This window comes from Anomaloglossus baeobatrachus, chromosome 3, assembly GCF_048569485.1.
Source record: "Anomaloglossus baeobatrachus isolate aAnoBae1 chromosome 3, aAnoBae1.hap1, whole genome shotgun sequence".
Classification (NCBI taxonomy): Eukaryota; Metazoa; Chordata; class Amphibia; order Anura; family Aromobatidae; genus Anomaloglossus; species Anomaloglossus baeobatrachus.
The window spans coordinates 59,305,787-59,321,504 of record NC_134355.1 but is presented as its reverse complement, the minus strand read 5'-3'; the positions used below and the strand labels follow the sequence as shown (position 1 = coordinate 59,321,504).

Here is a 15,718-nt window from a genome sequence, read left to right as displayed (position 1 = left end):
TAGCCATTTCCCCTCCCCGGTGTCATGTGACTCATTAGTGTTACAGGGTCTCAGGTGTGAATGGGGGCCGGGGTGTTACATTTGGGGTTATCACTCACACACACTCATACTGGTCATTGGGAGTTCAACATGGCTCCTCATGGCAAAGAATTCTCTAAGGATCTGAAAAAAAAGAATTGTATACTGACCACTGTACATTGTATCAAAGTGTCATACAGCTGAAACCAGAAGTTTACATACATTATCTATAAAGACACATCTGCATGTTTTTCTCACTATCTGACATGAAATCAGAATAAACCTTTCCCGTTTTTAAAGATTACATAAATGGTCAAATGTCCTTCCACAAGCTTCTCACAATAGTTGGTGGGAATTTGGGCCTCTTGCAGCTAAACAGCCCCACATCATGATGCTGCCACCCCCGTTTTTCAAAGTTGGGATTGTGTTCTTCTTAGGCTTTAAAGCATCTGTGACTGGCCGGCCATATCAGGTCTATATAAGACGCGGTGACACCACGCTCGGCTCATTCTACCCTAGAAACAGTATAGGGATAGCTGCTGCAGGAGTGATAGGTTAGGATTATAGTCATTTAGGCACGGATTAGCGCCTTACAGTCCTTGCTGCTGCACCATAAATCCAATTTTTTTTTTCAGGGTTACATCTATTCTATTCACTATTAACACAGCTGTTTGCTGCATTCAGTGTCGGGATAGCTGCTGGAGGAGCGATAGGTTTGGATTACAGGCATATAGGCAGGGATTATAGCCTGACAGTCCTTTCTTCTTAATAATAGGAAAAAAAATGTATTCTGAGGCCCTCCTGTATGTTTCTTCTATGGTGAATTGCAGTCCCTCCTTCTACTTCTTGGCAGACCTTGCACATAATGCATAGGCTTTAGTAGTCTAGGAGTCCCAGTCTTTAATAATGGGAAAACTTGGTTTTCTGATGCCCTCCTCCACATGTCTTCCAAGGTGTATTACAGTCCCTCCTTCTACTCTTTGGCAGCTGTTGCACATAGTGCATAGGCTTTAAAAAAATGTTTTCTGATGCCTTCCTCTACATGTCTTCCAGGGTGTATTGCAGTCCCTCCTTATACTTTTTGGCAGCCCTTGCACTTAGTACATAGGCTTTATGAATGTAGGAGTCCCACTAGTTAACAATTTTAACATAATGTGTGTGAGGCCCTCCTTTATGTGTAATGCAGGGTGTATCAGGGTTTTTCTTCCTTCTAATTTTTGGCAGTTCTTGCATTGTCACATAGGCTTTGTGAGTTTCAGAGTCCCTTCTTCATACATAAAACAGGAATGCATCTGACCATGTCCCACACCACAAGCCCAGATAAAGTGGCAAAAAATGTTAAAATTACATTTGCCAGTGACTAAAGCCCTCCACTACGTGTCTTCAAAGGTGTATTGCAGTCCCTGCTTCTAATTTTTTGCAGCCGTTACACTTAGTGGATAGTGGATAGTAATACTTAGACCATGATGAAGGTGCATGAAATGCTGAAACGCGTTGTCTGATGCCAACCACTATATGAACTAATTCTTGCTGTATCCATACATTGTGGCTTGCTTTTAAATGAATGAAAGTTATATTTTACTGAAAATACCTGGAATAACACACTGGACTGACCTTTCTATCTTACGCCTGATTCACCGAGTGTGCTTCACCCCCCTGTCTGTGCTGAGTTATCTGGATACCAAGCCGATATATTGGACATCTGATTGGGGTAAGCAGGCTGCACAATAGTTATATACATAGTCACCTATCATATTATTTGTGTTTATTATGTGGAGTGATGTTTCATGTTTTTCTTTTTAATAAGATATATTAAAACTTATATTTTAACTATCTCTCACATTGATGCTGTGAAAATATTTCCACCAATGCAAATCAATAGTTTTTACAAACATCCCAAATAAAATAGCCACCCCATTATTACTCCTTGTTATTTCAATAATTATTTGGAAGAATAACTGTAGCCTTCCTATCTATACATATATACTGTAGCTGCTTATAATAGAATATATCGATGATGACACAATGTCCGCAGCTGATAGATGTCACTATAGGGTGATGAGGTCACAATATACCGGACAGTTCTTAATGCCATGTAACGGATAATTCCGTTGAGGGTGTTTTGAGGCGTTAGAGAGCGAGTAGTGTGTTATTGAGTTATTGTGTTATTGATTGTGTTATTGTGTTATTGTTTGTGTTATTGTGTTATTGTTTGTGTTATTGTTTGTTATTGTGTGATTGTGTTGTATTATTGTGTTATTGTTTGTGTTATTGTGTTATTGTTTCTTATTGTGTTATTGTTTGTGTTATTGTGTTAGTGTGTGATTTTGTTATTGATTGTGTGATTGTTATTGTGTGATTGTGTGACTGTTATTGACTGTGTGATTGTGTGATTGTTATTGTGTGATTGTGTGATTGAGAGAATGGCGAGTGATAAGCGCTTTAAGCGCATTATTGTTTTGTCCGACATAGAGGACAGTGATGAGGATTACCATCAGGTGAGACGTCATTTCTTCACATTATTCTGATATATAACTCATTTATAGTCTCATGAATTATCATTACTGCTAATTGTTGGTTCCTTAACAGCTAAAAATGAAGAGTAAAATACCTATTTGGGTATTGCATACATAACCTGCAACCTGAGAAAATCACAATTTTTTCATTTAAGTGTTATTTTCTTATCCTTACTGATGTTTTGATGATTCTGTAAAATTTGAGGTCTTACATTTCTTCTTTTTTTTCTAGTCCCATCCAAAAAGACCACGACTTCCGGAACATCATTATGAAGGTGGCTTCCAGACTGGGCTAACATCCAGAGACCCAGGTACAATCTAGTCCCTGATGTTATGTAGAATCATAGAATGGTAGAGTTGGAAGGGATCTCAAGTGCCATCAAGTCCAGTCCCCCGAGGACGAGTGCAGGTTTTCTTAAATCATCCCAGCTATATGTTTATCCAGCTTCTGCTTGAAGATTTCCATTGATGGAGAGCTCACCACCTCCCGTGGTCGCCTGCTCCACTCCCTGACTGCCCTCACTGTCAGAAAGTTTTTCCTAATGTCTAATCTGAATCTCCTTCTTTTAAGCTTCATCCCATTGCTTCTTGTACTTCCTTGTGCTAATGAGAATAGGGTGGTCCCTCTGCACTGTGACCTTTCAGATATTTGTAGACCGCTATTAAGTCTCCTCTCAGACTTCTCTTTTGTAAACTAAACATCCCTAGTTCTTTCAGCCGGTCTTCATAGGACATGGCTTGCAGACCTTTTACCATATTGGTTGCTCTTCTCTGAACTTGCTCCAATATATCGATGTCTTTCTTGAATTGGGGCGCCCAGAACAGTCCACAGTATTCCAGGTGGGGTCTGACCAGGGCAGAGTATAGGGGAATAATGACCTCTCTTGATCTAGATTCAACCTAACAATGTGCCCTAACAATCCTGGGTTTATAAGAACAGTTTTGCTTGAGACTTTGAAGCCTCTATACTTATTTTTATTTTATTTTTTACATTTATTATATGATTAACGGCTTTGTCTTAGGAAAAAAATTCAATTGGTCTATGGCGTCCGACCCTCAAAACCAGCATTCAGTTTAAACACAGATTTGCCCGTTTGGGCGTTCATTCCTGGCACTGCAGCTCAGCCAACGGGACTGGGTTGTAACCAATGAAAGGGACAATGATGATTTCGGCAGTAGCACTGCGGTCCCTTCAGTCTGTTGAGCAGACCCCCCCAATCATTATAAGTCTACCAATCTTCCTGCCCTAGAAGATCTCTTTAATTATCATCTTTAATGACCTAATATATTAATTTCCATTTATTCTTCAGATCATGTAACATCAATTCCATCATCAAGCCATGACAGGTAAGATGAATCACATCTTCTCCATCGCTGAGCTCAGGGCCCATTGGGAGACAGCTCTATTGAGGACAATCAGTGTCCACCATCCCGGCTTCATATATGATCCTGGTGGTCCTAGGCCGTTGAATATTTTATCTGATCCATTTATATTAATAACTGAATTTCAAATTTGAATTTTCCCACTAATTCCTTTTTCTATATTTGTTTTCACAGTTTCATCAATGTCATTGTGGTCTCTGATGATGAGGATGACACCATTCGTGAGGGAACAACATCTCCCAAAAGTAAGGACTAATGAGCTCTAATTTTAAGACACATCCTATATGTCTGGTATTGTACATAATCCAATAATCCATTCTCTGTATTCTTATATGTTATTCACAGGACTCAGGACTTGTGATCAGGAAGCAGCCGATTCCTCTGAAGACAGCGGATCTCTACTGATGATAGTGGAAAGCGATGATGACGATGATTGTGTAATAGTATCACCACCATCTACTGTTACAGGTCAGTGTCCAACACTAAGGAATATATCATAATCTACACAGTACACATACATTTCCCCTAACACTAATCTATCAATAGTCAGGTGCGGCTAGACCGGATAGCCAACAAGTAGTCTCAGCCACGCACCCATGGAGGAAAGAGGAGGCCATGAATATCTGGCGCTTCTTCACTCCCTTTAAGTGCAGGTTCCAGACTTTAGATTTTGGAGATATCTTGCACTTGCCCACACATATTTGTTATTTGTGATTGTTTTCCATTTTTTCTAAGTGATTCCTAGGCATCATTTAGGTGTATTTTAAATGTTTTTAATCTTTGTATGTGGGTACTGTGAAAATGCACTTTAACAAAGATTGTATTGTATATATTTATATGGTGATCCTTGTTCTATGGCATTCTTTCTTTATGTTTAGACTTTAGATTTCTATAACAATATAGAATATATGTTCAGATGAAAAGATATTCACTGCTCCATATTTCATAAAAATAAAGAAAAGAAGTATGTAAAAAGGATCACCTAAAATAATCATTGCTTATTATATGTAAAACCAAAGACATTAAAAATACTTAAAAAGCCAAATGGCTATTGATCACATAAACCCATAACAGTGTTAAATTCTGCCCTATCCAGCAATCACATGGTTAACCAAAAGCAAAAAGATTGGTAAAAACACTTAAAGTGCTTGGTGCATGATTTGCAAAACAATAGCCAAGCAGATCATCCTTGCCCCAGATGAAGCCTCATTTCTAGTGGCGAAACACATGGGGTATCACTGTTTTCCCCTATCGATGCTCTTTTTAGTATCCAGCTTACCTTAGCAGGTCTTGCTTTTATACTTGAACAGGCTTCATCACATTTAATTGGCTGTGCTGGCAGTATATACATTTTTGGCTCATGCTTTATATGTATATTGTTTTCTCATACACAATCAGGATATTATTGGTTTGATTATTATGCTTTTTGGGATTACATGATTTTTATCGTATATTCATCTCTTGTGATATATATTATTTATTTGTATACTTTACATGATCAGGTTTAGGTGATTTTTATATTGTCCATCTACACATTGTATTAGAAATATTCTATCCACTTGCCTTTTGACTAATCTTTATGTTAGTTTTCTATTATTTAATCACGGTTTGTCTATATTGCTGTTTTTTTGCATTTTATTTTAATGCTTTTACAATCTTTTTGCTATTGATTAACTATGTGATGGTCAATAGCAATTTGTTTTTTAATGTTTTATGTACAATAAACATTAATTATTTTAGGGGATCCTTTTTGCATACTTTATTTTCATGTAGATCCTCTGGTGTGCTGCAGGTTGATCCCTTTGTATAGGGTGGTGTCCTGTATTATCCATTTTTTTACTCTTCCTGGTTTCCTCCCCTATTCAGAATCATCTGAGTCGCTTGAGTCGCTGGAGGAGAGATCCCCTTCAGAGGAGCAGTAAGTATATAAAGTGATAAAAAGTTATAAAATATGCTATAAAATATAAAGTGCTTCACTGTTGGTGTATGTCCTCAATCATCAACTCAGCTTACAAGATCCAGCATTCTCACGTGTCTTTAATTGTTGAACCCCAAGACCTTACAGCTAATCCCCCCTCTCCCCTCCGCCCTGTGTAGTTACACTTTCACACCGCTGATATACCACCGATTTTGGATTCCTACATTGACATTTATAGGATATTTATTTCAGTGCTGATCCCTCCTTCTGCCCGGACTCAGATCTAATTGGTGGCCGCCCCTATTGTAGATGTAGCCCTCACCTTCTAACATTGGGATGACTTGATCCTTAAAGGGAAATCCTTACTAAATTGTATGGTAAAGGAATGAATAAGTAAATGTTCTGTGTTCTGACATAACCTAAGGCTTCATATCTGATCTTCTCTTCTTTCCAGTCCCACCTGTAACATCAAAGGCTGCTTCATTGAGGAAATAACATCTCCCGGATCACCATACCTGAGCAACTTCCAGAAAACCAAACACCACCTGGCATCAAGACTGTTCAAGTGGTATAACTGGACCATATTTGAGAACCAGGTAAGTTCTATAATCCCTCCGGGTTGTGTATTCTGCTTTCTGTAACTCTTTATGTCTAGTTTTATGCAAATGAATCATCAATAACCTTCACTATTCCTCTATATATATATATATTGTAGTTATAGAGCTGAGGTGGTAGTAGTCACCTCCGGACCCTGCTGCCTAGGGGAGTCTTCAGGACCAGTAGCCACAAGTTATACCTTGTTTATATAGTGTCCTAGAAGGGACTGTATTTTCCTCTGTTTTTGATGGAGTTACTCATTTAATCTATTTTTATTCTTCATTCCTCGTCTTTAGCTTCCTGAGTCCATCAACATCACGTGGAGTAAGCGGCTGACAGCGACAAGCGCCTTCTGCTATAACATCTGGCAGGGCGACCAGCGCCACTCCACCATCGAGCTGTCGGAAAAAGTGTGCGACTCTGCAGGTAAGTCTCACATGTCAATTATTTTGTATAAATATTACATTTTGATTAAAGTAAGAGATTGTTAGGGCCGGATGAAAGTTACTGCAACTTTCATTTTTTTCTAATTGAGAGAGTCTTTGCAGCATTTTGGATGCAGCGTGTTTCAGCTGCGTCCAAAACGCTGCATTGTACAGTACAAGTACAGTGGATGGGATTTCTAGAAATCTCGTGCCCACTGTGAGTGTACGGCCCGCAGCGAAAACTGACCTGCAGTGCAGCTTTCCGAGCCACAGCATGTCAATTCTTTGCAGCGGAGTTGCATGCCTCCTCCGTAGGGAGAACATAAGCGAGAGACCGCAGCGCCCCGAACCCTGATTGTGGGCATGAGCAGCTGCGGTCTCCTGCATTCTCCTACGGAGTTCACCAATGTCTGATTGGCCTGGATTTAATACCCAACATCCCCGCCCCTTAGCTGTTTTAGCTGTTGCCGCCGTCAGCAGGCGGACATAAATGCTCAGCTCCTGGAGTTTCCCGTCATCTGATAATGGCAGTGGCGGGTGCTGCATTTCCACCTCCCATTCAAATCAATAGGAGGCGAATGTGCAGTACCCGGCCGTTGCCGCTATCAGTATACGGTACAACTCCGGAACTGAGCATTTCCAGCTGCCTGTTGCCGCCGACACCAAGAACAGCTGATCTGCAGGGGTGCGGCGTGTTGGACCCCAGCCAATCGGATATTGATGACCTATCCTAAGGGTAGGCTATCATTGTTAATGTAGTGGACAACCTCTATAAGACTTCCCTATAATATAGCATAGCAGATTTTCCCCTGTGGTGTAAAGCATCTCTATAACTTATGATAATTGTATATTTTGTATCTTTAGACCGCCTTAGAGACACATTGCTGCATGAAATGTGCCACGCCGCCTGCTGGCACTTTCATGATGTCCAAAATGACGGCCACGGACCACTGTGGATGGTATATACGCAAAAGGCCATTGATACTCATCCGGAATTACCACCAGTAACGGAGTACCATTCATATTCCATCAGGTATAGGTACAACTATGAGTGTGAAAATTGCGAGTGCAGGTAAGGAGATATTGTATTTTTATATTATTGTAACAAAACTCCATTAATGCAACTTATATTCTGATGCCATGTGATCACTGAAGACTAAAATCTAATATTCAGTATAAATCCATGTCCTCCCTTCATATCTGATATTCCTCTCCTGGCTGCTGATCCCTGTTTTTTTCTGTCTCCACAGAGTCGGACGGTTTAGACATATTATTGAGGAGAGAGCGATATGCAAAAAATGTGGCTGCAGACTTCAGTTACAAAGTACCAACTAAGATGAAGACCATTGTCAGTAGCATATCTCCCAACCGTCCCGGATTCTGCGGGACTGCCCCGATTTTAGACATCTGTCCCGCAGTCTCGCGGCTCACAGCTGATGTCCTGGCTCCTCCCCTCAGTGCAGTGAATAAATTAAATTAAATTCTCATTTGTCTGGATTATCGGGGCAGCCAGGACTCAAACTTGTGAACTATGAGCTCATGGTTCCATAGGCAGCAGCTCTACCACTGAGCCACTGCCTGTATTGAAAAGCATAGGAAGATTTGGTAATCTTGATCTCTATATTGCAGTAGAGAAACCAGAAACAGATTATTCAGCTGCAAAGATGGAGGGATGGGTGATAGAGGGATGGATGATAGAGGGATGGATGATAGAGGGATGGATGATAGAGGGATGGGTGATAGAGGGATGGATGATAGAGGGATGGGTGATAGAGGGATGGGTGATAGAGGGATGGGTGATAGAGGGATGAATGATAGAGGGATGGATGATAGAGGGATGGATGATAGAGGGATGGGTGATAGAGGGATGGGTGATAGAGGGATGGATGATAGAGGGATGGATGATAGAGGGATGGATGATAGAGGGATGGGTGATAGAGGGATGGGTGATAGAGGGATGAATGATAGAGGGATGGATGATAGAGGGATGGATGATAGAGGGATGGATGATAGAGGGATGGATGATAGAGGGATGGATGATAGAGGGATGGATCATAGAGGGATGGATGATAGAGGGATGGGTGATAGAGGGATGGATGATAGAGGGATGGGTGATAGAGGGATGGGTGATAGAGGGATGGGTGATAGAGGGATGGATGATAGAGGGATGAATGATAGAGGGATGGATGATAGAGGGATGGATGATAGAGGGATGAATGATAGAGGGATGGATGATAGAGGGATGGGTGATAGAGGGATGGGTGATAGAGGGATGGGTGATAGAGGGATGGATGATAGAGGGATGGATGATAGAGGGATGGGTGATAGAGGGATGGGTGATAGAGGGATGGGTGATAGAAGGATGGATGATAGAGGGATGGATGATAGAGGGATGGGTGATAGAGGGATGGGTGATAGAGAGATGGATGATAGAGGGATGGGTGATAGAGGGATGGATGATAGAGGGATGGATGATAGAGGGATGGGTGATAGAGGGATGGGTGATAGAGGGATGGATGATAGAGGGATGGATGATAGAGGGATGAATGATAGAGGGATGGGTGATAGAGGGATGGATGATAGAGGGATGGATGATAGAGGGATGGATGATAGAGTGATATATAGATACATGATAGATAATAGATAGATAAATACATGATAGATAAATAGATAGACATATAGATAGATGGATAAATACATGATACATGATATATATATATATATAGTAGATAGATAGATAGAATAGATAGATAAATACTGCATCTCTTTGTAGGTGAAGGAAAGAGTCAGATTAATTTCTTCCCATAAAACTACTATAAAGAAATGAGGAAAAAAAAATACAATTTTGTTTATTTTTTTTGTTCACCACCTTGGATTCAAACATGTCCAGCAGCCTCCTAGCTTTCCTAGCTGCTCTAGCTGTTGAGCCACTAGGAATTGATGATGTAAGAGGGAGGATTTTATACAAATGAACCCACAATGTAACCTCTGATTGCCCAGGACATAGAGCTCCATTGCACAGAGCGGCGTCTGTGTGTCCTTTTTTTTCTAGAAGGAGAGGAAAAGAGGTTTTTTTTTTCTTCTAATAAAATTACTAAAAATAATAAAATTAAAAAAAAATGTAATTTTATTACACTTTTTTATAAAATAATAAACATCACAAATCAGCAAATAACAAGGACATTTTTGGTGTCCCTGTAATCGTAACGACCCGAACAACGCAGCAATCAGATTATTGATGAGGATCAGTAAATGGCGGAAAAAAATGGCGCAATTTATTATTTTTCTTTATTAAAACTCATAAAAATGGAATAAAAATGTATCGCTGAGGCCGTGTTCACACGTAGCGTAAATGCTGCGTTTTTTCTGCAGGTGTCCGCACCATGAGTGCAATAACAATCTTCTCTGATTATTGCGTGTTTGAGGTATTTTTTATGCGTTGTCCCCTTGTTTGATACATGTTTGGTGCAGATGTGAATCCTGAAGCTTCTAAAGAAAAAAAAAAACCAAATCCGCAGAGTTCAGCGGTGTCTTTAGACACCAGGGCCGGAGATTTCATGACGTCTCCTCCACTTTGCTTGGACATTTAGTGTTCACATGTAGTGTAAATGCTGCATTTTTTTCTGCTGGTTTTTTGCACATTTTTCTGCTTTGTTTAATTGTCCAAGCAAAGTGGATGTGATTCCATGAGAAGACGTCGCTGAACTCTGCGGTTTTGGGTTTGTTTTTTTCTGGAGGTTTCTATGTGGAGCTTAAAAAAACCCAGGAAAAAGTTTCTCTGTACAATAAAAACACTTAAAAACGCAGATTCACATCTGCACCAAAAACACATTAAATAATGTAGAAAAGGCAGAAAAAATGCAGCAAAAATGGAAAAATCAGAGAAGATTGTTATTGTGTAGTTTGGTGCAGACAGCGGCAGAAACAAAAAGAAACAGAATTTATGCAACGTGTGAACATGGCTTTATAGGCACAAATAAGCAACATGTCATATAGTCACACATATAAATATAAGAAAAATCTGGCTGCTGTGACTATGAATGAACAGTCTGGGGCATCTGCTGAATGACCCTTACTGCCAAATGGGTGTGGCTATGGGCGTGGTCAAAATTTGGGGTGGCGCCCGCAGCTCGCCGCATGCTTTCTCCCTCTTTCCTTTCTTCAAAAGTTGGGAGGTATGGTCAACAGTGTGTCACGTTCAGCGGAAGCCATTGCTGTATCTGTGTATTAAAATTCTTAGTGATTTGCAGATCTCTGGTTCTCTTTAATATGAGTGAATTTAACCTCATTTGGTGCTGAAGGGGTCCCTTGTTCTGCTGAGATTCCATTTAGCTCTAATCTCAGCTGCTGCCACTTCCCTTCCTTATTTAAACTCACTCCAGGCTCTCCCATGTGCCAGTGATAGTTCTTTCTATGCTGACCTCTGAAGAAAGCTGTGGTAGCTTTTCAGTGGATGCAGTGGAGCTCCCCCTACAGAAAAGATTTGGAGTTATTTTGTATCTGTCTCCCTGTTTGTCTCCCCTCCCTTGTGTTGTATTTATGTTAGTAGTAAGACTAGTGTCTTGCTAGGCTGCTCCCTAGCCAGTGCTGGTCTAGGCTCAGCCAGGGCCAAGGTATGTGATCGTGCACAGGGGGAAGGACCCATCTAGGCACGTTATGGAGCTCAGGGATCAGCCACAGGTGAGTGTGAGGTGGTGACCCCTCTCCCTATCACCAGAGCCTTCCTTTACATCTTCCCTGGTGTGCCAGTCTAGTTGTGCCACAAGCCGCCCGGTGTTCCCTCGCCAGAGCGTGACAACCGTCCATCTCCTTCACTCCATCTATCCAAATGCTCAGAGAGAGGAACCAAAGTCCATATATTGAAGAGATTTAAAAAACAATTTAAGCTAATCTGTGTTTTATTATAATTTACAACACTTCTAAGAATTTAGTTTTTTATTTCTACCTTTTTGTTCCTCCTGAATTTCACTTCATTGTCTGCAGTCACTTTGTTTACCTGCAGCTCTACCAAACTTGGCAGCTACCTCTACTTTTTTGCCTAACCTCATAACCAGAGCTGGCCCTGCCCAGCCTCAGTGTCCAGCCCCGCCCTCTGCCTGGCTACTGCGCACTCATTGGCTCATTGGCTGTCGGTGATCTGTCTCAGCCCCGCTCACTGCCCGCCCACTGCAAACTCATTGGCTAACAGTAACCAGCCCTGCTCTCTGCCCACCCACTGCACACTCATTGGTCACGTGCATTAGACCTCTCTGAAGCCAGGACGCGGACACCCGGCTTCATACTGTGCATGACTGGGAGTGTTGGGCATTCAGATCAGCGGACACAGGTACGTACATCACGGCTGAGGACGCTGGGCAATGGGCATTGAATAGCATGTCAACATGTCTCTGTGGGTGTGCTAACATGCTAAGAGGGCGGAACTAGCGCAGGAACTAACGCCCTTGTGACTAGTTCTGCGCTCATTAGCATATCATATAGGATCTTTAGAAACACTTTTTCCAAAGATCTCTTGATCTATGCTACTAGCTACAGGGACAGTTAGCAGGGGTTGCCACTGATGGGACTGGTGGTTCAGGGGGCCCGCGGACCTCAGCTCCTGCTTCAGGACATCGATCTGAATTACAGCACAGTGACCGGTCAGGACCCTACACTGTAAACTGCAGCACCGCGAGGTTACAGGAGGCAGCAGCTTCTCTGAGGCTGACAGTGTACTGGCTAATTAATGCATACTCACTGCTCTCCACGCCCATACTCCCGCCCACCTCTTTCCACTGAAGACACCGCTGAGAGGTGGGCTGGATTAGGGAGTGGAGAGCAGTGTATATATACATGCTCTGTAAAATCAGCACACTGATAACCCAGCCGCCGGCTTCCTGCAACTGCTGAGTGATCTGGTGCGCTACTATTAAAGAGAACCACGGGCAGAGATACCGCAAGTGCATTTGTACTGGGGCCCCTAAGGAGGTGGGGCCCAAACAACTGTAGAAATCTCAGCCTCCCAGTGACTGCAGGGAAGCAGGGTCTGTTCCAGCGTCATTCGCAGATATAAGGGCCGCACTCTGCAGATGATGCGGTCACCCCCTGCTCCTTCTGGAGCTGCTGCTGTAGGGTCTGTGCAGGAGAGGTCGGCACTGTGGGAGTGACACATACAGTGTACAGGGCCTGAGGTGAGGCTGCGGAGGGCTCTGTCATCCTGTATACCCGCCTGTATGGCTGCTGCGGGGGGAGGGGATGTACTGCTGCCATCATGAGCCTCAGGGGAAGTGAATGGTCAGTGCAGCCCCTTCCCCTCCCTCCGTCTCGTCACTAGAAGCAGTCGGGACTGAGAGCAGAGGGAGAGGGAGGAGGACATGGCAGCTGTTGTAGCAGAGCCAGTGACAGGGGCAGCTCTGCTCTGAGTCCTGCTGTGTGCTGTGTCCTCCATTTCCTGCAGACCAGAGACGTCACTGGTCATGGCTGCTGTCCTGGGATGGGGCAGTGATGAGAAGACCCTGCTGCTCCTGACAGAGGGGTATCTAGGCTTTCCAGCACCCGAAGCAACGATTCAGTTTGGCGCCCCCCCCCCCCCTCTCTGGGCAGTCTGGGTGGCCGTCATGTGACCAATCACTCATATGTGATTTTCACACTTACAGTCACGTGATGACGAGCTGATCTTAATAATTCTCTCAATGTTCAATGAGAAACGTAAGAAGAAAAGCTAATTGTCACATGCAAGTATGAAAATCAGATATGAGTGGAGTGGCCATGTGGTGACGGCTGGAACCTGCAAGCAGAGCTGAATTCTGACAGTGAGTATATTACACGCTGTTAGAACTGAGGATACTACACTGCTTAATTTTATAATTAAAGGGGTTGTCCAGGTTTAAGATGAAAGTCTGTAGTGACTCTATTCGTGACTTCAGGCTTCTGAATTCTTATAAGGCATGCTCTGCACACTTTTAGGATTTTCCGAAGCCAGTGATGAGTGGACGATCATGGGAGCACAAGTATGAGATTTGTATACTTCTGGCCACATTCTGGTTTGATGTGTCCAGCCTCAGTCAATTCATTTTCATAGAGCGAGACCGTGCATGTCTGTTCAGCACGTGACCACATCTATGTAAATCGCATACATACACCTTCATAACCTCCTACTCTCACCGCCAGCACCAGAGAATCCTGACAGTGTGCACACTGTGAGAATTCAGAAGTCTGCAGTCACATAGAGTGACACATAGCGTGACAGAGCAACTGCAGACTCATCACAAATTTGGACGACCCCTTTAACCTCATAACGACGGCCATACGACTTAAAGCGGCGGCAAAACAGGGTAGTTATTCTGTTCCGCCGCTTTAAAGCGGCGAGCCAAAAAAACCCTGTAGCGCCCCCCAGCGACCGAAAATCTCGAGGGTTTCAGCTACCGGGGGTAGCTGAGACCCCCCAGATTATGAATCGGGGTGTTTATTTGGACCCCGATAATGTGATCGCCGGTATACACCGTATACCGACGAACACATGAAAAAAAAAGAAATGACCGGTAAAACTGATTTCTTTTTCATCTGACGTGATCAAACACGTCAGATGAGAAAGAAATATAAACCCCTAGTGCCCCCAAAGCCCCTGGTACCGGAGAGTCCCCCCCCCACCCCTACCCCCCTCCGGAACAGTCAAAATGGCGCCGAAGCGCACAGAAAACTGCCGCCGGCTCTGCATTCATTTCCCTCCGATCTGAAATGATCAAACATTTCAGATCGGAGGGAAATGTCCTCCCCCTGACCTCTCCTCCGGTAGACCGGAGCTGTCTGGTCCACCGTAGCCCCCTCCGGTTCTCCAGAGCGCTCCCCCTTCCCACCTCCGGAGTACGCAAGATGGCGGTGCGCAGCACACAGTAGCGCGCGGCCGCATTCATCCTGCTCTTTCTGCCGCATGTGACACGTCACATGCGACAGAAAAGTTGTCGCCAGGTCTCCCGCCGTCACCCCCCGTCACCCACCCGTCAGCCCCCGGTCTTCCCCGTTACCTGGCTTCTGCTCCGTCCCCGCGATCACTCCACCTCCTTCTAGAAAGCTGGCGGCGCATGTGCAGACAGCGGCTGTCAGCTGGATCCTTGCAAGCAGGGACGCTGACCTCGCTACTGCACTGTGGACCGGGGGAGAGTGAATGCAGTAATCTGCAGCCACACTCCTCACATGGAGGGCCTGCTATTCTAGAAAATGGTGGGTACGTTCTGTGAGCGTGCCCCTCATATTCTGGAATGAGGTTACTGCAGGTCACTCTGCCCTACTTTGGACCGGGGCAGTGTGAGTGCAGTTTTCTCACATTACTGCACCCACACTGCTCATGGAAAGCTTGCTCTTCCAGAAAATGGGGGATACGTTCCCTGAACGTGCCCCCCATATTCTGGAAGGTCCAGAGTCGTCGAGGGACCTCCAAAATGGATTACAGCGACCGGAATTTGTTTATTTTCAATAAGTTGGTGAAAGAGGAATGTTTCGGGGAGGTTTTTTTTCAAATAAATTTTTTTTTTGTCTTTATTTTTTTCTATTACTGACTGGGTTAGTGATGTCGGGTATCTGTTTAGATGCCGTGACATCACTAACCCCAGGGCTTGATGCCAGGTGACATTACAGCTGGTATCAACCCCGTATATTACCCCGTTTGCCACCGCACCAATGCGCGGGATGAGCTGGGGTGAAGCACCAGGATTGGCGCATCTAATGGATGCGCCACTTCTGCGGTGGCTGTGGCCTGCTATTTTTAGGCTGGGAAGAGTCCAATAACCATGGCTCTTCCCACTCTGAGAATACCAGACCCCAGCTGTCCGCTTCACCTTGGCTGGGGATCTAATTGGGGGGGGGGCCCACGTTTGTTTGTTTTTTTA

The 15,718-nt window shown here is 43.6% G+C and overlaps 1 protein-coding gene across 1 annotated transcript; it reads left to right on the top strand.

Annotated features, from left to right (window-relative positions):
* The first annotated feature begins 2,882 nt into the window (after window positions 1-2,882).
* On the top strand, window positions 2,883-8,311 carry LOC142297170 (germ cell nuclear acidic protein-like). The gene is made up of 9 exons (XM_075341440.1): window positions 2,883-2,943; window positions 3,845-3,881; window positions 4,092-4,162; window positions 4,263-4,385; window positions 5,784-5,835; window positions 6,290-6,431; window positions 6,729-6,858; window positions 7,722-7,929; window positions 8,108-8,311. The coding sequence occupies exons 1-9, from the start codon at window positions 2,883-2,885 to the stop codon at window positions 8,190-8,192; spliced, it is 909 nt and encodes a 302-aa protein (XP_075197555.1). The 3' UTR covers window positions 8,193-8,311.
* The last annotated feature ends 7,407 nt before the right edge of the window (window positions 8,312-15,718 follow it).

Bases quoted from the DNA above. Each gene is read 5' to 3' on its own strand.
- LOC142297170 (XM_075341440.1), top strand. From the start codon at position 2,883: ATGGTAGAGTTGGAAGGGATCTCAAGTGCCATCAAGTCCAGTCCCCCG. The intron at 3,882-4,091 runs GTAAGATGAATC...TTGTTTTCACAG, and splicing joins CCATCATCAAGCCATGACAG to TTTCATCAATGTCATTGTGG. The intron at 4,163-4,262 runs GTAAGGACTAAT...TGTTATTCACAG, and splicing joins GGGAACAACATCTCCCAAAA to GACTCAGGACTTGTGATCAG.